The sequence below is a fragment of the Vigna unguiculata genome, chromosome 9, assembly GCF_037176805.1.
Source record: "Vigna unguiculata cultivar grain cowpea cultivar isolate G323 ecotype 2 chromosome 9, ASM3717680v1, whole genome shotgun sequence".
Lineage (NCBI taxonomy): Eukaryota > Viridiplantae > Streptophyta > Magnoliopsida > Fabales > Fabaceae > Vigna > Vigna unguiculata.
Genome location: NC_140800.1, coordinates 43,544,366 through 43,564,168, shown reverse-complemented (window position 1 = coordinate 43,564,168; position 19,803 = coordinate 43,544,366). Strand labels below are relative to the sequence as shown.

At 32.1% G+C, this 19,803-nt stretch overlaps 3 protein-coding genes across 3 annotated transcripts; 1 reads left to right on the top strand and 2 right to left on the bottom strand.

Moving 5' to 3' along the window:
* The first annotated feature begins 1,035 nt into the window (after positions 1-1,035).
* LOC114164458 (putative receptor protein kinase ZmPK1) lies at positions 1,036-3,801 on the top strand. Its single transcript, XM_028049133.2, has one exon. The coding sequence runs from the start codon at positions 1,156-1,158 to the stop codon at positions 3,571-3,573; it is 2,418 nt and encodes an 805-aa protein (XP_027904934.1). The 5' UTR covers positions 1,036-1,155; the 3' UTR covers positions 3,574-3,801.
* A 4,154-nt stretch (positions 3,802-7,955) lies between these two features.
* LOC114163883 (putative receptor protein kinase ZmPK1) lies at positions 7,956-10,651 on the bottom strand. The gene has a single exon (XM_028048256.2). The coding sequence runs from the start codon at positions 10,481-10,483 to the stop codon at positions 8,054-8,056; it is 2,430 nt and encodes an 809-aa protein (XP_027904057.1). The 5' UTR covers positions 10,484-10,651; the 3' UTR covers positions 7,956-8,053.
* Positions 10,652-12,759: 2,108 nt separating this feature from the next.
* LOC114163884 (protein MRG2-like) lies at positions 12,760-18,007 on the bottom strand. Its single transcript, XM_028048257.2, has 10 exons — positions 17,652-18,007; positions 17,512-17,568; positions 17,396-17,409; positions 17,164-17,309; positions 14,796-14,836; positions 14,443-14,547; positions 14,196-14,275; positions 13,596-13,765; positions 13,213-13,297; positions 12,760-13,091 (listed from the first exon to the last, which is right to left on the bottom strand). Exons 1-10 carry the CDS (start codon positions 17,850-17,852, stop codon positions 13,001-13,003), a joined length of 990 nt encoding a protein of 329 aa, XP_027904058.1. The 5' UTR covers positions 17,853-18,007; the 3' UTR covers positions 12,760-13,000.
* Between the last annotated feature and the right edge of the window lie 1,796 nt (positions 18,008-19,803).

Sequence of the window (19,803 nt, the reverse complement as noted above, 5' to 3'; positions counted from 1 at the left end):
TTTCGTTTTTTATTTGTCCCTTGAATATTATTATTATTATTATTATTATGAAATATTCATCCATTTTATTAATAGTTGTTTTTTATATAAGAAAAAAACAATTGATCGTCTTCAATAATATTTCTTCTTTAACACTATTTTCCCACTAAAAATAAAAGTAGAAACTTACTTAAAATACAAATTAGGCACTACTTCAATCGAGTATATGTATTTAATTTGGTATAAACATTATATTTTTCAAGTAATCTAACAAATCTAATAGAGATAGGCTCCATGCCTATAGCAACTTGTCAAATGGAACCTACCTTTAATTTCAATGAGTAAGTTTGGTGAAGTTTAATTTTAGTAAATGATAATTGAATTTAAAGGTCGTTCTCTGAAAATAGTATAATTAAGATTCGAAATCTATGTAGAAATAGTAATAGACCTAAGACCCGAGTCAGTGGAAATGATTTGATTTTCAAATAATATAAATTAATAATAATTATCATCATGTAATTAAATAATAAGTATAAATTTTTTAAAGAGTAAGAGGAGCAGAATTAAGAAAATAAATAAATTATTTGAGGAGATAATTTTTTTTTTCAAATATTTAAAAAATATTTTAACAAAAATGAGGGAGAACGTTTGACCATACTTAATTATATATAGATCCGCCACTATGCTAGAAGTTATACAAATTTAATATTGAATCAAATGTAAAAATAAAATTGTTTCTAAAAAAGTGTACAGGTGGAAACAAACTTGAAAAAAAAAACTCAATATTTATAAAATCTAGATAAATTTGATAAGATGGTAAAATATATAAATCACCTTATATTTAGTTTTTCTCTCTATAAGGAACCATGATTGTTCAAATTTTATGTCATTAATTATCCTATAGAAAAATTCTTTGCCGCAGGAAATTCAAAATAGATTCTTAGGAGTGACAATGAACATATAAAGAAAATACATTGTATAATTGAGATATTAAACATGAAAGTTTGAGTGTAAAAAATATAGGGCCTTTTATGAATCTCTTATAAGGAAAATGGAAGAACATTTATCGAATGGGAACAAATCTAAATATTTATATAGTAATACTTTGATTTGGTGAATTCTAAAAGTATACGTGGGATTGATCGGCGTATGATCATCCATTAATTCTTGCACTTTATGCTCTGCAGAGGAATGCGAAACCACCTCTTTCTCCTTCTTCTCTTCATCTCCACTTCATCTGTAGCCAGAGACACACTTCCAGAAGGTTCCTCACTTTCGGTAGAGAAACAAAGTGACATCCTCCTTTCATCCAATGGCGATTTTTCCGCCGGTTTCTTCCGAGTTGGTCAAAACGCCTTCTGCTTCTCCGTTTGCTTCACGCGCTCCAAACAACCCACCGTTTTATGGATGGCCAAACGTGACCAACCCGTCAACGGCAAAGGCTCCTTCCTCTCACTCCGGAAAAGCGGCAACCTCGTTTTGACGGATGCTGGAGGAACCATTATCTGGGAAACCGCCACTCTTTCCTCCTTCCAACTTCACCTAAAGCTAAGAAACAATGGAAACCTTCTTCTCCTCACTTCCGAAGGCACAACCATTTGGCAAAACTTCGATTCCCCAACGGATACCCTTCTTCCAACGCAGCCACTCACAGAGCGAGTCGCTCTCGTTTCTCCGAGAAGTGCAACGAACCATTCCTCCGGATTCTACAAACTTTACTTCGACGACGAGTCCTTTCTTCGCTTACTCTACAAAGGTCACACGTTTTCCAGCGTGTACTGGCCAGCACCGTGGCAGCTTCCAACTGTTCCAACTGACATAGGCAGAACCAACTACAATTTCACCAAAACCGCTTTGTTAGATTCCTTTGGACTCTTCACTTCCTCTGATGGGTTTGAATTCCGCTCCACCGATTATCCCAAAAAACTGTACAGGAGACTCAAGATGGATTCTGATGGTAATGTGCGTTTGTATAGCTTCAACGAGGAGCGTAAGATCTGGGAGGTGACGTGGCAAGTTGTTTCCCAACCGTGCTCCATTCATGGAATTTGTGGACAGAACAGCATCTGCAATCATGATCCTGTTATTGGGAGGACTTGCTATTGCTTGAAAGGGTATAAGGTTAAGGATCCTAATGACTGGACTCAGGGCTGTGAGCCCGAGTTTTCTCCTTCTGATTTTTCTTGCAACAGTCGTCAGTCTTTGGGTTTTCTCCGTCTTCCAAACATGGACCTGTACGGCTATGATATGTCCTATGGAATCGTTTCGAGCTTAAAGGAATGCCAGAATCTATGTCTGGCGCTTTGTGATGAATGTGTAGCTGTTCAATTAAAGTTTAACGAATTTGGAACATTTCGTTGTTATGTGAAAAAGGTGGCATTCAATGGAAGGGATAGTCCTCATATAATTGTAGATACCTATATAAAGTTGCCAAATTCGATTTTGCGCTCGTCCACAAAGATTCTAAAACATTCCAGGATGAATTGCTCCGTCGGTTTGTCTCAAAAGTTGAACAGGTTTTATCAGCCGCCAGAAAAAAACTCCACGTTGAGTTTCTTGGTTTGGTTCGCTTTCGGGGTCGGGGTGTTTGAGTTTTCCACCATTTTCCTCGTGTGGTTCTTCTTGTTCAGAACAAGCAAGAACCCTGACCCGCTGGATGAACAACAACACCTTCTGTCTGCCACAAGGTTTCAGAGGTTCACGTACGCAGAGCTAAAATCCGCAACAAGAGGGTTCAAAGAGGAGGTTGGGCGAGGAGCGGGAGGGGTTGTTTACAAAGGGACATTATATGATAACCGTGTTGCGGCTATTAAACGCTTAAACGAAGCTACTCAGCGAGAAGCTGAATTTTTGGCTGAAATAAGAACAATTGGGATGCTGAACCACATGAATTTGATTGACATGTGGGGTTACTGCGTTGAAGGGAAGCACAGGCTTTTAGTGTATGAGTACATGGAATATGGATCCTTAGCGGACAATCTATTTGGCAACGCACTTGATTGGAAGAAAAGGTTCAACGTTGCTGTGGGCACAGCAAGAGGTTTGGCTTACTTACACGAAGAGTGTTTGGAGTGGATTTTGCATTGCGACGTAAAGCCTCAAAACATTCTCCTTAACTCAGAGTTCCAACCAAAAGTAGCAGATTTTGGGTTGTCAAAACTTTTAAACAGAGACGAGCGTAGAAATTGTAGTTTTTCAGGAATAAGAGGGACTAGAGGGTACATGGCTCTGGAATGGGCTTACAATCTCCGTATCACTTCGAAGGTGGATGTTTATAGCTATGGGATAGTGGTGTTGGAAATGGTGAGTGGAAGAAGTCCTATGGCAATTCACAGTCTTGAGAACAGTGGGAATATAGAGAAGCATCGGCTTGTGACGTGGATAAGGGAGAAGATAAAGCTTGCACCCACTTTTGGGTTTCGGATGGAGGAGATAATTGATCCCAGCTTAGAAGGAAACTACAACGTTTCAGAAGTAGAGGTTTTGGTTGAAGTGGCTTTGCAGTGCGTGCAAGATGATATGAATGAAAGACCATCCATGAGCCAAGTTGCAGAGATGCTTCGGGCTCATCAAAATAAACTCCTACCTCTTTAATTATATTTCGTCTTTTAATTTTCTTATTCTTCTTGTTTTTGGATTCTTGCCACTGCTGCTTATTTTGAAGGAAAGGATGAATGACATAACAATGAAGTTTTGTTTATGCTTCATTGCTACTGTTTCTTACGCAATATTATCTAGGTTTCATTGTTGGTTGAGATAGTTATAAAAATCTCTGTTTCCGTTATAATTCTATTTTAAGATGGAATTGCTCTTTTATTTTTATGTTTGAATTCTGTTTTTAGTATTATTTAGGTTTCAATTCTCTTTATTCAAAGGAAAAGATTCCAGTCATCTAGAGTCTTTATTTTACTCCCATTTCAGTCCTTCAAATAACACAAAAAGTTAACATATTAAAATTCATACTGATCATTAATAATATAACCTTTTATATATTGACAAAAAAAATATTCTTAAAAAATCAAATTAAAAGCACCTCTCAGGTCTTTAAGGACGAAATTGGAAAATGCATTCTAAATAAAATAATTTGATATCGTAGGTGGAAATATAAAGTATGACAAGGATGGTGTTTGCAGAACATTATTTTATTTCATCATTATTATCCGTCAAATGTGATGGTTGGTGCAAACCACGAGCAACCAACTAAAAGCGTCCACTCCAAATTTGGGTCAATTTAAGGCGGCTGTGAGTTTATTATAATAATGATAATTTACAAATCAGCAATGCAAACCGATTTCATTCTATATTTGTCCCGGTATTTTGGTCTTCTACCTCATAGGAGTCAAGCAACCAATATAATGTGCATTTCTAATTTACTTTAAATATTATTATTATTATTATTATTATTACAAAATATTCATTGTATTGATAGGTGGTTGTCATGAAAAAACAAGATTATCATTAGAGTTATACATTCATTTTCTATATAATCAAATAGTATAAAGGACTATGAATAGTGGCTATGTGATTATTGACCCGATCCTGGTTATCGATCCATTTCTAATCAATACCTTCCATCAAGTGGGAAATAACAAATTTTCGGAATAACTCATAATATAGTTCCAACATCAATGTAAAGTAATAAAGTCACCTCTAAAAATTTTTTTTTTTTTTACGACTACATTGATTAAATCAATAAATCATTATTTATTGAGAACAACATTTTTTAAATTTTGTGTATAATCGAAGTCCCATTCATATTAATATGGACATAGAATTTACTAAATTGGAATCTCTAGTCAAATTGACACTATTTTATCTCATTTAATATTTACATTTCATGTAGTTTTATGCCTTCATGAAAGCCTTATAAGAAAAAAACTCCTGGAATGAGATAAAAAACCTAAAAAAAAAAAGAAGAAGCAAGCAATCGATAATCAAAACGAAGATAAAAAACACATTTATTAACTATAAAAAAAATAAAAAATAAAAAATTTATAATGTTCTACATTTTTTTTTATGATTCTTTGGTCAAATGACTTAATATAATAAGGTTAAGTATGTCTTTAATTCCTGAACTTTGACTAAAAATTGAAATTTGTTTTTATTTGAAACTTTGATATATTTTTATTTCTAAACTTTAAAAATGAATTAATATAATATTTTAACTCAATTACTTTAACTTTTTTCTAAGGTATAGAATGCATTTCTCATCAAATATTAAACCGAAATGTGTCAAACAGTGTAAATAACTTCAACACTAACATGAAATGCATTCGACACTTCCAAAAAAATTAACGTAGTTTGGTTAAAAAGACTATATTTATTTATTTTTAAAATTTAGAAACCAAAATGTATCGAAATTTCAGAAGGAACGAATCCAATTTTGAGTTAAAATTAAGGTACTAAAAACATAATTCACTTATATGGTAATCTCTCACTCTAAATATTTCGATAAGGATTTATTTATCGAGATATCAATTTGTTATTCATTTACTGTAAAGGCTTGGGACATAGCCTCTTTTTCCCTTATGAATGAGAGTACATTATAATACTTTGATTTGGTGAAAAAATCTTTTAAAAGGAACAAATCTAAATAACAATTTAGTTTGGTGGAGAGTTTTTTCTAAAAGTCTACGAGGAGAAAGTCAATTAAAATGGTCTGATAAAATATATTTAGGAGTACAATATCATTATTGAGAATAACAAAAGTGGAAAGTTTTATAGTTATCAATAACATGGAGTATTTGGAAAATAAAAACAGGTTTGAAGGAAGATATATTGCCTATGGGCTTACGAAGTCAGAGTTACTGGGCCTTGAGTTCTTCAGTACCAGCTGAAATAATTTGCTACCTAAATTGATTAATTACCACAATTGATGATCCACTTTCATTTGAAATAAGATTGAATGATCTGTGGTGAACCCAAGAGAAGTATTGAATTTGTGTCATGTGGTTGGGGTCTTGAAGGTGCTTTAAAAAAATAGAATTTTATATTGTGATAACTAAAAATTATTCGTAAATATTAATTTTAATAATATGTTCTGATTTCAAATCTTATAAGTTTCAAAAGTTCCTAAATTATTGTATTATATTTAACATTTATAATGACATCAACTTTAAATATCAATTTGCTATATATTTAAAATAGAAATGTTTGTTGTGTGAAAATAATATATATATATATATATATATATATATATATATATATATATAAGTGCACTATTTGATTACATATCAGTATTATTATTTTGTTGATATAGATTAATGTTATATCTTTTTTCATATAAATAATAGTTTGTTATTAACATCAATTGTATGTTTTGTTTGATTATTTTTTTTCGTTGAATCAATTAAGATTTGCTTTTGATTTATAATAGTTAAGATTTTTTTTAATTATTATATTAGGATATATGCGAAGATTATTTATCTTTTACTATTGATGAGAGTTGTTTCTATTAGTATTAATATAACTATTTTTTCTAGTAATATTGATTAAGTTTATTTAGATAGCATTGATAAGAGTTATTTTTCTTAGTTATCTACCAATACTTGACAAAACTATACTTTTTGTTTATATTCTCAATCCATATATGATAAGTTATATTGAAGTCTTTAATTATTATTTTTGTATGGATGCTTATTTGAATTATTTTTCAACAAAAGTTACCTTATTTAGGTGGTGTACGTTTTGTATTTAATGATAATTTAAATATTTTAAATAAGCAAATAAAAATTCAATAAATTTGAATTATATTATCTAAATAAAATATTTAAATAGTTTGATAAAAAAATAAATCAAATTTAATATAGTTAATTTTTTAATAAATTATAACATTTTTTATTCAAACATAAGATTAAAATCTTTCGAAAGAAAGATTGTTATTAGAGTTTTATTATGAATAGAATTATGCTTTTAAATTGTATTTCATAAATAAATATAGATGAAACTTACTTATATAGGTTCACTTTATTGATAAGGAGCTAGGCTTATAAGAGCACATTTAACATTTGGGCTTACAATAATTATCATTATTATTTTTATTTTTATTATTATTATTATTATTATTATTATTATTATTATTATATTTACAAACCATTACACTGAATTGTAGTATTAGTAGAAGTATACACTTTTATTGAAAAATTTATAGTTTTGTATAAATAACTTATTTTTATCTTTTTTACAGTCAAATTATTTATTTATTTATTTTACTATTTTTTATGTTTAAAATAAATAATTAATTCAAACTAATAAATATTGACATATATTTTTTATTTTAAAATATATAAAAATAACTATAATTTTGGTACAAATTTTTTAATTTCGTAATTTTATTTGAATTATATTAATAAGTGAACATATAATTAGTTTTAAGTAAATTTCAGGTTTTGATAAATGCCTTTTTTTTATAAATTTAAAATTCATAGTAATTTTTATAAAACATAGCATATATTAATCTAACTATTTTTTAAAAGGTTTATTTAAATATAATTATAGAAAGGAAATAGTTTTCATAAGCATATTTTATTGATCAACTTAACAAACGTTATTATTTAAGAAATTGACATTAACTATAAAATTGAAATTTATTTTATGTTTCAAATATTAATATATTTTAGTTCCTAAACTTCAAATATAAAATATATAATTGTTTTAATTCAATAACAAAGTTTTAGTTTTTCTTAATCATTAAATATTTTTAACTACCATTAAATTTCTTATATCATTTTGCACTTTGTCAATTCTACCATTTAATATTTAAAAAGTTAATTTTATGAATTAAAAAAATCATATTCATTCTTTTTAAAATTTTGTGACTAAAATGTGTTAAATTTTCGACAAAAGATAAATTTCAATTTTAATAATAGGAAGAAGTTATCCAAACAAATGTAACAATATCTTAACTTGTAATAAGTTTATACAATCAAATTCTTTTATTTTGTATACTTATATTTTTGGAAATAGACTGACCTATATATAGTTCTTCAAACATTATTTTCCTGTCCACAAACAAGCTTGATCACCTTGTTCAAATCACTCAGTTTCTGCGTAAACCGGCCATGGATAACATAAATTATGAGATGACACTCACGTGTGATGATCCCAGATTATCATCTTCGCGTCTACATTTCAGAAGCATTTCTACCACTTGACTCATTGTGGGTCTCTTATCCTTTTCTTCTTCAACGCATTGCAGAGCCACTCTCACCAAAGCTTCAATCTTATCCTCCTCGTAAACTCCTTTTACATTGGGTTTCAATATTTCACCAACCCAACCACATCCATTTTTCTCTTTATCTTTAAGCCACGCCACCATGCCCAGATGCTCTTTCTCCACTCCATTATCACTGCCATCAACATACTTCGTTGCACTCTTTCCTGTCACCATTTCCAAAACAACAATCCCATAGCTATAAACATCAACTCTGGACGTGATTCGTTGGTTCAAAACCCACTCGGGAGCCATGTAACCTCTTGTTCCTCGTATCCGTGAAAAACTAGAGTATGTACTACTATCATTTCTGTTTCGCAGCTTCGACAGCCCAAAATCCGCTACCTTTGGATGATAGTTAGAATCTAGAAGAATGTTTTGGGGCTTTACATCACAGTGTAGAATCCACTCCAAACACTCCTCGTGAACATAAGCCAATCCTCTTGCTGTACCTAGTGCTATGTCAAACCTTTTGGTCCAGTCCAATTCATCGGACTCGATATTTTGTGCTAGAGACCCTTGCTCCATGTACTCATACACCAAGAGTCTATGTTTTCCCTCAGCACAATACCCCCACATCTCAATCAAGTTCATATGGTTAAGCCTTCCAATGCTGCTTACTTCTGCAAGGAAATCTTCTTCTCCTTGATTCGCATCCTTCAGTCTCTTCACAGCCGCAACTCGTTGATCCAACAACACACCCTTGAATACAACCCCTCCTGCACCCCTTCCTATCTCCTCACGAAACCCTTTCGTGGCTTGTTTCAGTTCAGAATAGCTGAACTTTCTGAAACCATTCATGGCCAAGTTATAGACTCGTCTATCCACACCAGAATATTTCCTCTCCCTTGTTCTCACCACAAAAAAACAAATCACAAATATGCACAAAACTTCGAATGCCCCCAATCCTCCTACAAACCAAAGCAAGAACTTCACATATCTGTTCTCATGACTCATGTCATACGCTCTCTCAAGCTGCACCGTGCTCAAACTCGAAGAGCAATCAACACTGTGCTCGTCTGTGGATCCTTCAAAAGAATATGAACTATTTGCTGGAAGTTTCAAGTACAGATCAGCGTTGAAATACGGTGTCTGATACGCATTCCGCAGCTGCAACTTCGGGTAACAAGTATAAGTGCCACTGCCAAAGACATATGTATACTGAATGCCTTTACAGTCGCATAATTGAAGGCATAACTGCTGACACTGATGGAGAGTGTAATTTGTCAAAATCCCGTAGTCATAGCCATATAACTCCACGTTGCTTATATACAAAAACCGAGACTGGGTTTTGTTGCAAAGCGTAGAGAATTTCGGTTCACATCCAAAAGACCAATCGTGGTCATTCTTCCACTTATACCCGGGAAGGCAAGAGCACTTCACACTTGAATTTTGGTGGTAAGAGCACAAACTGTTAGGGCCACAAACACCATGAATACTACACGGTCTTGCTTTGGCTTGCCACGTAATAGACCATTTCTCTCCACCATTTTTGCGACTATGAACGCGAATGTTTCCATCATGATCAAGCACTAATCTTCTTTGGATCACAGTGCCATAATCAGATGTCAGAAAAGAGAAATCATCTGAAGAACTAAAATTGCCGAGTGTGTCCATCACCGCAACTCTACTGTTGTTGTAAGTGGAACGTCCAGCGTCCCAAGTGGCCAACCATGGATCTGGCCAGTAAAGGCCAGAAACTTCAGGACCATCGTAAAGAAGACGAAGAACGTTGTCGTTGTCGAAGAACAACGAGTAGAAACCGGAGGACTTGTTGGTCTCGCTTCTAGAAGAGACCAGCTTCGCGTATCTCGTGAACACCTGTTGAGGCAAAAGCGTGTCCGTAGGGAAATCAAAGCTCTGCCACAAGACGACACCGCCGCCCTTCGTTTCGCGCAGAACGAGGTTGCCAGTGTTGTCGAGAAACAGTTGCACAGACGACAGTGAAACGGTGTTTGTGGACCAAACGTGGGATTCGTCGGCGTCCCTTAAGGCGAGGTTGCCGTTGGGAAGAAGGGAAAGCTTGGAACCCTTGCCGTTAACGGGGTAGTCACGGTTCGCCATCCATACGACGGTTGCATCCTGGGTTTCGCCGTTGGTTTGGGAGTACCAAACTGCGAAGGAATATGCGTTTTGGCCAACGGCATAGAAACCCGCACAGAAGATGGCATTTGGTGAGAGCATGACATCGTTGGGGTCCTCCACCAAGAGGGATGAACCTTGATGCAGGATTTCTACTGCTGAAGATGAAAGTTGCAGAGACATAACGAGAGAGAGAAGGATGAACCACATGGTAACAATTGAGTTAAAAGTATTACACCGTTAACAATAATCTAAGTTCATCACTCTCAATGCATATATATATTTCCACTACCTGCAATGGTGTCCATGACTATTGACTATTATCCTTTCATCTCATCCATTGACTATTGATTTAGCTTCATATTCAAATTAGTTGCTTCCTGGTTTTGGCATTGGTTTCGTTCTGCTTCCCTGCGCAGACTCTTTGACAGTGATAGTTATGCTGTGTTCAAAAGAATCATAGGATGTGTTGAGAATAATTTAAAAATTTAATCTTAATCAACAAAGAATATAATCCAAGGCTCGGGATATTCTAATTTTTATAGCCAACAATTTTATACCAAACTAAATTCCATCACACATAAAAAATATCATCATGTTTAACGTTTTATTATTTATTTTTCTCGTACATGTCAGTCTTTTTTTCAAGTCAACTATCAAGGAATTCAGTATTTTGGAATAGTCTCATAAATACAATCATAAGGGAATATATATATATATATATATATATATATATATATATATATATATATATAATAATTAGAATAAATAGTCTGTATACAATGATTGTAAGAATTTTTACACTCTTATTCAAAGGATAAACTAACAACAGATCTATTAACTTTGATAATAATTGTTCTAGCGAAAGAATGATGATTTTTCGGTATTAAAAGTGTTATGTCCTTTTCATATCTTATGTATTCTTTTATTTAGAAAGTCTCAAGCTTTTAACTTTTAATCTGTAATGTAATTATTTAAGATTTTTTAAAAATATTTCTCCTCTTTTATTTCTTTATTAAAATCGCCTTTATTTTTGGAATCCTTGTATCAAATATAAAGATACTTTTACCCTTATGACACTGTCCTAGGAATCGATTCCATCTTTTTGAACTTATTTCTCGCAATTTTTAATTGACAAAACTTTTGATACCATTTCGTGAGAAAGACAAAGAAAAAAAGAGTACAATGGAGAGTTTGAGGAAGATGACAAATTCTCATCACACATTGCTCAACAAAGCGCTTGGCGTGTCATCATCCCAAGAATGTTGGTGAGTCCCACCTTTAGATAAATTAAACATTTTGAACTAATATTTTCTATTATATAAAGTATAATTAAATAAAAATAATTCTATTTAATATAAAAAATTACATTTTGAATTTATAAAAAAATGAATTTCGTCTGCTTAATAAAAGCTTCTAACTTAACTGTTGGGATATTAATGTTCTAAGATAAAATTATTCTAATTTAATTTTTGGATTATCAAAATTCAATGTATATTGGATAAAATAACTCTAAATGACTTCATTCCTATCCAAAAGATATATAAATCATTCTAATTAAAACACTTTTTCTTTATTCAAAAAGGATGTTTTAAAATATTTATCATTAAATCGTAGACTTTGAACTCGTATAAGATGGTACTATTTTGTAACAATTTGTTTTATATTCAACGTTTTAGGATTATTATTTGAATACCATAAAAATATTTAATAATAACAATAATCATAATAATAATAGTCGACTTCATGGCTATATTTAATAATAATCATCATGGTGTTAAAATTAAAATATATAATAGTTCAATAATGATAATACCAGTCAGAAAAATTGAAAGACGTGATATCCACATCCATTGTGATTTGTGATTCAATGATTATGATCACGATATTTTTCTTAAAATAGGAAACTAGGTGAACGATTTCATAGTTTAGTTTTGAATTTATAAGTTTTTTTAATCTTCGTTGTCTATATACACATATTCTCATGTATTTTAAAACGTGATTATTAGAATTGATTTAGAAAAAAAAAGTTACTGGTAGCATAGTTTCATTATTTTAAAAATATTGTCTTACTAATAAATATATTTATTTTTAATATTTTAATAATTTACTAATATAACTTACGTTTTAATTATATTTATAAAAAATATTTAATGTTTTAAAAAAATACAGATTGTTTTTATTTATTTTTGGCTGTACTTGCTATTCTAGTCTGGTATCCCTGGGTGGAAAGAAAACAAATGTTTGACTTACTAAACTTTCTCATTTGATGAAACCCTGGAATATATGGAATCACAATTTTGTTTATAACACTTCCTCACTTTTTTATCTCACAAGAAGATATTACAACCACCTACCATTCACAATGACCTAATTTGCAGGCATAAAGTTTATCATATTGAGGCTGCAGTAGGAAGTTAGGAAAGTAATTTGATTTTAAGACTTTGAACTGTGAAACCAGGGCATTATTTGTAAACGTTAAAATCTGAAACAAAACTAAATCAACTGGTATTTAAAATTAAGGATCAGTTGGCTAGTAATTTCCTTCCACAATTGGTAGTCTCCATACCCTCTGAAAACGTCATTTCCCAAAACTAGGTTTACACCAAATCTAATTTCACATCATATTGATAAAACGAAGGTAAAGGTGCAACTGTGACAAACATTCTATACCGGCAGCAGCTCTATGAACTATGTACAAAGCAAAATTAATTGTGGCTGACAAGCCTAGTCACCTTTTTTATCGGAGCTAATCTCCATATCTTCAGCAACATGATAAGTAGAAAGGAAGAGTGTGCTGTGATTTTTTTGCAAGAACCTGCAACATAAAGTGGATAGTTATGCATTAAAATTTGTTAGTAAAATGTCAACTGTCAACAGAGTTATTCTCTTATTCTCTCGTTTAAATCCATCACCAAAGAACATTGGGACATTGGTACCTGAGAAAGTCAAGAAACTGTGCCCGAAGCTCCGTCAATGTCTCCTCTTCAATGCTAGCATGGAACAATAACTCGGGCAACTTAACTTCAAAATTCAAATTCAGAAAAAAAGAGGCACCGATAATTAGAATCTTTAAGCATAATAATGATAATAACCACAACAATAATAATGATAAACACAATAAAGATCTACAAGATGTGACAGAAACATAAGCACATGGAAATAAGGCAAAACCAAAACGGCCAGCACTTTGCTGTCCACTCGGCAAAATAACCACACCACCGTCTGTATTATTTTCATTACAACTTGATGCAACAATAAGCTAAACTTGAAATCCTTCATCATATAGTAAGTTTGTCTGGTGGCAGACAATCGAGCATACCAAAGAGGCGTAACAAATGCTCAGCACCATATATAGCAGAAGGAAACACATTGGCTGGACAAGCTTCTTGGTACTGTTGGCGCTCGGTCTTGTACAAGAGCATCACTGGCAGTGCTTTATCAAAGTAACGACACAATCCTTTCATAATTTCTTCAACCGAATCAGCCATCCTATTTCAAATAGTAGAGATAAGAACCATGCGTAAAAAATATAAATACTGAGGTTGCACAAAAAACAGAGAGCCAGAGTAGTAGTAATGAAATTCAAGAAGATAAACAATTACAGAACTTAAGAAACAGATTGTCATCATCCTAATGAAACTGAAACTTTCCACTTGAATATGCATTGACTGGCCCAAAAAAAAAAATTTATTCCAAAACAATACTTAAAAAGATGCGTAAAAGATTAGTGAATAGGTTATGAGGCAGGGGGTTACTCTAAATAATAGTAACTTCAGTTAAAATAATTGCTGGCTCCAGGTTTCCGTTCAAACTGCTAAACTGTTTGAAATAATTTTACACACACTTCACTTCCCAATATAGAAAAAAATATTTCTACATCAAGCTTAAAAAATGGAGGGGTGTGCCAGTATAAACTTACGAGCCACATTTCTTCAATCTGTAATCAAAATAATTTTTCAATATGTCTTTCACATTAGGAGAACGAGGAAGTTTAACGAGCTGCATAGGAAAAAACATATATTCAACAATTTGAAAATGACTTCGCGAAAGTAAAACTGTGTTCAGTAACTATTAACAAACTATATATGCATGACACGCTCCTAAAGAAATGAAGTACTGAGTAATCATCATAAATTATATTAACATTTTCAAGATGATATCACTACCTTGCCGAGATGGTTAATAAACTCACAATCATCAAGTAGTTGTTTCTTCAGCGTTGGAGGAATTTGAATGGTGACAAGCTTGTCAGGATCAAGAGCAGTTTTGGGCTACAAATAATCAACCAATAAAATCAACTATACTGATTCTTTTGGGAAAAAGGAATTGTGAAGAACCATTGCCTTACCTCCTCACGGAACAAAACATCAGTGAAAAAGGTTTGCAATTATGTACACACGAATTGTCCAACTAATTTGACTAACAATTTGTATTGATGTTGAAGAGTTACGTGAACTTTGAGTTGAGTGGATATATGACAAGAGCCCTATATAAATTGAAATTTACAACGGGAGACTACCTTGATGACAGGTTCATTCCGTCGCTTCCGGCCTCTTGAAACTGCATTTCATATTTCAAACATCTCAAAAATATTAGGAACACAAACTAAGTAAAAGTTTATTTTTTACATATTTGCATTAGGTCACAAACCATAAAGTCCTTTTAATTTACAGCACAAACTACAATAATAACTAAATTAAAACAAGTAATGCATTGAGTATTAGATCAAATGACAACCAACTTTTAAGTAAAGAGAAGAACTTAGCACAGACACGAAGCATTGCACATGGCTAGATCTATGTTGAGTTGAACGAGTGATGCTCCAACCAAGCACAGTGATTTGTTGTAACTGGTCCCAATATTTGCTTAGAAATTCCTCATGGAATACAATATTTTTAAAGATAAGTCATTATACTTTACATATTAGCTAATTAGACAATATATAGTTCTATTTTGGAACTCACCCCCACTAAAAAAGTGGCAGTGGTAACTATTAATGAAAATTCTTGAGAATTAGTTTGCACAAATCCTTAGACATGGACTGCTTTGAAATTGCTTGTAGTTTATTGAAAACGGGTCTGAAATCATTTATTCTAATTAGCGAGAGTACAGAGTATAAGTGTTAGGATATAGGTATGGAACTTGAGACTTTATTGGAAGTATGGGATTCTAAAGTGGGGTTTACAAGATCTTGAGCTCTCCAACCACAAAGTATGGGATTCTAAAGTGGTGTGGTTCTTGCATGATTATTTTCAGTAGGGTGTAATCCATAAGATATAAGCTCCTTGCTCTTTTGTGCCCTCTATTAACTCACCATTATTGGGTACAGTGACTAATTCAAAACACAAATCCTTACTCTCTAACATGAGATTGACTAAATAAATCATACGATGTCGCTGGATATAATATTTATCATGAGATTCCACTTTCCAAATCCTTGGTATCTTTCCTCTTAACAGGAGTACAAATCATACAATCAGCTTTTCTCACCAGTATCTCTCGTGGCCTTCTTTGTGTGTCTCCAAACTACCTTAACAAATTTTCTATCATCTTTTCCTATATTAATTACACTAATCTCTCCTTGTATACAATCATTTTGTATCCTGTTTTGTCTTTTGTGCTATAAGACCCTTTTAATATTGTCATTTCTTTCACTCCAACATGTTTCTCTTGTCCTTTTAAGGCCCAACATTCACTACCGTAAGTATAGTCAATTCATAGCAATATGATAAAGATTCCTCAGAATTTGGTAGGTACATTGCAATCACAAATAAGCCACAACGTCTTTCTACATTTTAATCATCCCACTTGTATCCTGTGTTACATCTTTATCATTTTCTCCATCCTTTTGTAGAATTGATCACAAAATTTAACAAAGAAATTTGAGGTGTGGCATCTTCCAATTTTACTTCCAAATCATATTCCTCTAGTCTCTTACTCCAACTAAGGAAAAAACACTCTGTTTTCAACATATATTGACAGAAAAAAAAAAATAACTCAAGGAAATAATATTTTCCTCATTGCAGAAATCTTTTTGGCTCACCCACTGAACTAGGATACTATAAAAAGTTAAGTTAGAGATAGAGCACATAATATAATATATACGTGTATATATGGTGTGTGTGTGTGTGTGTGTAATTAGTTATATAGATTGCAAAAAGAAACGAACCAGTTTGATGACAGTCCCCAACTGCTCATGTAACCTTCAAGTAATGTCAATTAATCCCCAATTCCCCATAGGCCCAAATATTAGAGGATCCCAATTCCTGAACATGGTGAAGGTCCTCAACAAACTGTTTCTTACCATGCATATTGATTATTGTGAATAAAATGGCTCTGTAGAAACGAGCTAGAGAGCATCATTCAAGAACTACTTCGCTTCTAATACAACAAAAAAATGCATTAAACTGAATAAAAATCCTCATCATCAGCCTCATCCCAGTTAGAGAAAAATTAGTTGGTGGCTATAGACTACTAAAGTTGTCGTTAATCTTTACATAACATATAATCAGGTGTTATTAATTCTTTCTCATAAATTATAAAAATTGAATACGTATACAGACATTAGTTGGGACCATGAAGAAGTGGTGTTCCGAAACCACGGAATAATTTCCCCCTCGGCATACACAAAAGACATTGAGTCATCAGCAACTCATACTGCATCAAGAAAACTGTGATGAACCTTTTGGTAGAATTCCTTAATGGCAAGTCAGACAACATCAACCTCTACACTTTCCAGCCGATACAGCACATGCATAATCTAATTCTAGTACTATGCCTCAAATTAATTTGGCTTTCACAACACAGTCGCAAGCTCCACTATAGACAAGAAACACAGGAAGTCATTGGGGTTGAATCAATAAAAATGCAGAAGAGAACTGTCTGACCGTTAGTACTCTTGGATTTAGCCAGAGGACCACGTGGGACTTTCGGATTCTTGTCAATGCCATGCTTCTCATCAAGGGCACGTTTTTTGCGCATATTTTCCTCGGTGTGTTTCATCAAACGATCCATTCCAACCCATTCATCCCAACTGCAGCAAAAACTAAACACTTGAGAACTAAGCCAGAACCTCTCAATAGAACGTTGAACAAGACAATATATAACATACACGCTCACCTTTTCTTCCAACCCTGAAAATGAAAAAAAAAAAAAAAAACACCATTTAAGAGAATAAATAAGATTGAGAAAATGTTAAGGGAAGAGTAAAACGAGAGAAACGTTGAGAAGGTTACGAGATAATGAACGAGGAACTGCCAGCCTTCAGTGATGTTGTACTCAACTTGCCTAACCTTTTAAACAAGGCAAATATTTGGGTTTCAAGAATGATACTTTTGAAATTTGGGATAAAAAAGAAGAAGAAGAAGAAGAAAACCTTGGCTACGTAAAGATGATTAGAGTGGGTGGCCAATAGCTTCTCTCCTTCGGCGTAGGGAGCAGGAAGGGAGATATGGTTGTCAGTTTCAGTCTGAGTGCTGCTGCTGCTATTGCTATTGCTGCTATCGCTATTGCTGTTGCTATTGGAATTGGAATTGTCGGTAACCTCAGTGCTTGTCTTGGAAATCCCCATTTTCATTACTTCCTCTTTCGATCAGATTCAATGCTTTTCTTTCTTTCTTCTTCCCTTCCCAAACAAATAAAGAATCAATTTCTTACTCTTTTTTCCTTCCCCTCCTTAAACCCAAACCCCAAAACCAACCAAGACGTCTTTTCTTTCTATTCAGTCAACTACGCCACACTTTATCTCAATGGAAATAAATCCAATCTTTTACTTCTGTTAACCTAAAATTAATCACAATTTACTTTAAGTGAATTCTTTCTCCCATTTATTTAAGTCCCACATATTTTACGTTTACTCTATCAATTCTTATATTCTCATTAGTCAATTTTTAACAAAAACATTTTACCTTCCCTTGTTAGCAACTCCCACACACACATTACCTCATTCAATAAAACCTATATATTTAAGGCCTGTTTTATAACCTTACATTTAAGCTTAATTTTATCTTTTTGTCTTTCCAATTTGAAAATATCTATATATATGGTTGGTGTTATCATTCCATTAAAATTTAAAATTTCACTTTAATAATTTATATCAATAAAATGTATTGCATATGACCCTCATAAAATTTTTAGAAATTTTGGAGTATATGGAACCATAAGAATTCAAAATTGGACTTAGAGAAAGTATTTACTTTGTGTAGATGTAGATAAAGTATATGGATTTAGTATGGAAGTATTATGTAGCATGTACTCAGATAATTATTCACACTCAAGTAGAGTATAATAGATTATATGATGAGAGTTGCAGGAGGTCCTAATTATTATACTTGTTTGGTCCTAGGTGTGAACCAGATTTACCTTATGTGAGGTTGGATGATAACCCCCTAAGGTCAAACTCTTGAGAGTTTGGAAACCACCAAAAGTGCACACCACGTGAGTTCGATGTCAAGTGCATATATCCGGATAATTGAGTTTAGTGTCAACTACTTGTATGATCATAAACATGTATATGTTTTATATCATGTTTCATGGGTATTTAACATGATTTAATTATATATGAATATTTTTTCTATATACTAGCTTACCTTGTTATGTGTTTTGTATTTTCTTGTATTGTTTGTCTCTTTCTTTTGTGATGATCATCTATCTAGTAAAAACAAATGAAGTTGTAGGTTTAGAGGGACCTCTAAGAATTAAGAGCTATCGGTAAGAGTAATAAAATATCTTAGAAAGCTAGTTGTTAATTTGTATAAAGCTTTGTGGTTTAGTTTGAATATATAAATGATATATTTTTTTAGTTTTATTTTTTGTAAGACGTGTTTAATGCACTTTATACATTATGTTACCTATTTTGAATATTATAATGAAATATTTTATTTTATTAATTTTAAACTTCTAAATGGAATGTTAGAAAATTTGATTTTAAGTAGTTATGAATATATGTAATTGTTTAATATATGTTAATGCTTTTATTAAGCATATTCTAAAAATAAAAGTAAATAGGCACTTACAAATAAGATTTATAATATGGATATGGAATAAGGTGGTTCTGTATCATTGTCATCTTTAGGTTTGAGAAAAAAAATCGTATACAAATAAATTTGAATATGTGATCGGACTGTATTTGATAAGCGTATTATATTAAATAAATAAAATCTGGTCAAATGAATAACTATGATAGAAGAAATTGAAACTTTATTAATATCCAACTCAACGTGAATTTATATTTTGATATTTATAAATTTATAAATATATTTTAAATTTTAAATTATTTTTAATATGATATTATTTTATTAGAAATTAGTAGCAAGTTATATAAAATTATAGTTCATTATAATAATAATTATTAATATTATAATGTCAATTTTTTAGTTAAAGATTCACTGTATGAATATCATTTATTCAAAACAAAATTATTTTTTTCACTAAAAGCATTTACTTTAATATAAATTTGCAATCCAAAAGATCTGATCGTATTAACCTGTAATTCAATAAACTCGAATTCGACTGAACCGATAAGTTAA

Excerpts from the sequence above, each read along its gene's own strand:
- LOC114163883 (XM_028048256.2), bottom strand. The coding sequence starts at position 10,483 with ATGTGGTTCATCCTTCTCTCTCTCGTTATGTCTCTGCAACTTTCATCT.
- LOC114164458 (XM_028049133.2), top strand. The coding sequence starts at position 1,156 with ATGCTCTGCAGAGGAATGCGAAACCACCTCTTTCTCCTTCTTCTCTTC.
- LOC114163884 (XM_028048257.2), bottom strand. The coding sequence starts at position 17,852 with ATGAAAATGGGGATTTCCAAGACAAGCACTGAGGTTACCGACAATTCC. Across the intron at positions 13,766-14,195 it reads AGATTGAAGAAATGTGGCTC|GATGGCTGATTCGGTTGAAG; the intron begins GTAAGTTTATAC and ends TATTTGAAATAG. Across the intron at positions 13,092-13,212 it reads CAGTTTCTTGACTTTCTCAG|GTTCTTGCAAAAAAATCACA; the intron begins GTACCAATGTCC and ends TTTATGTTGCAG.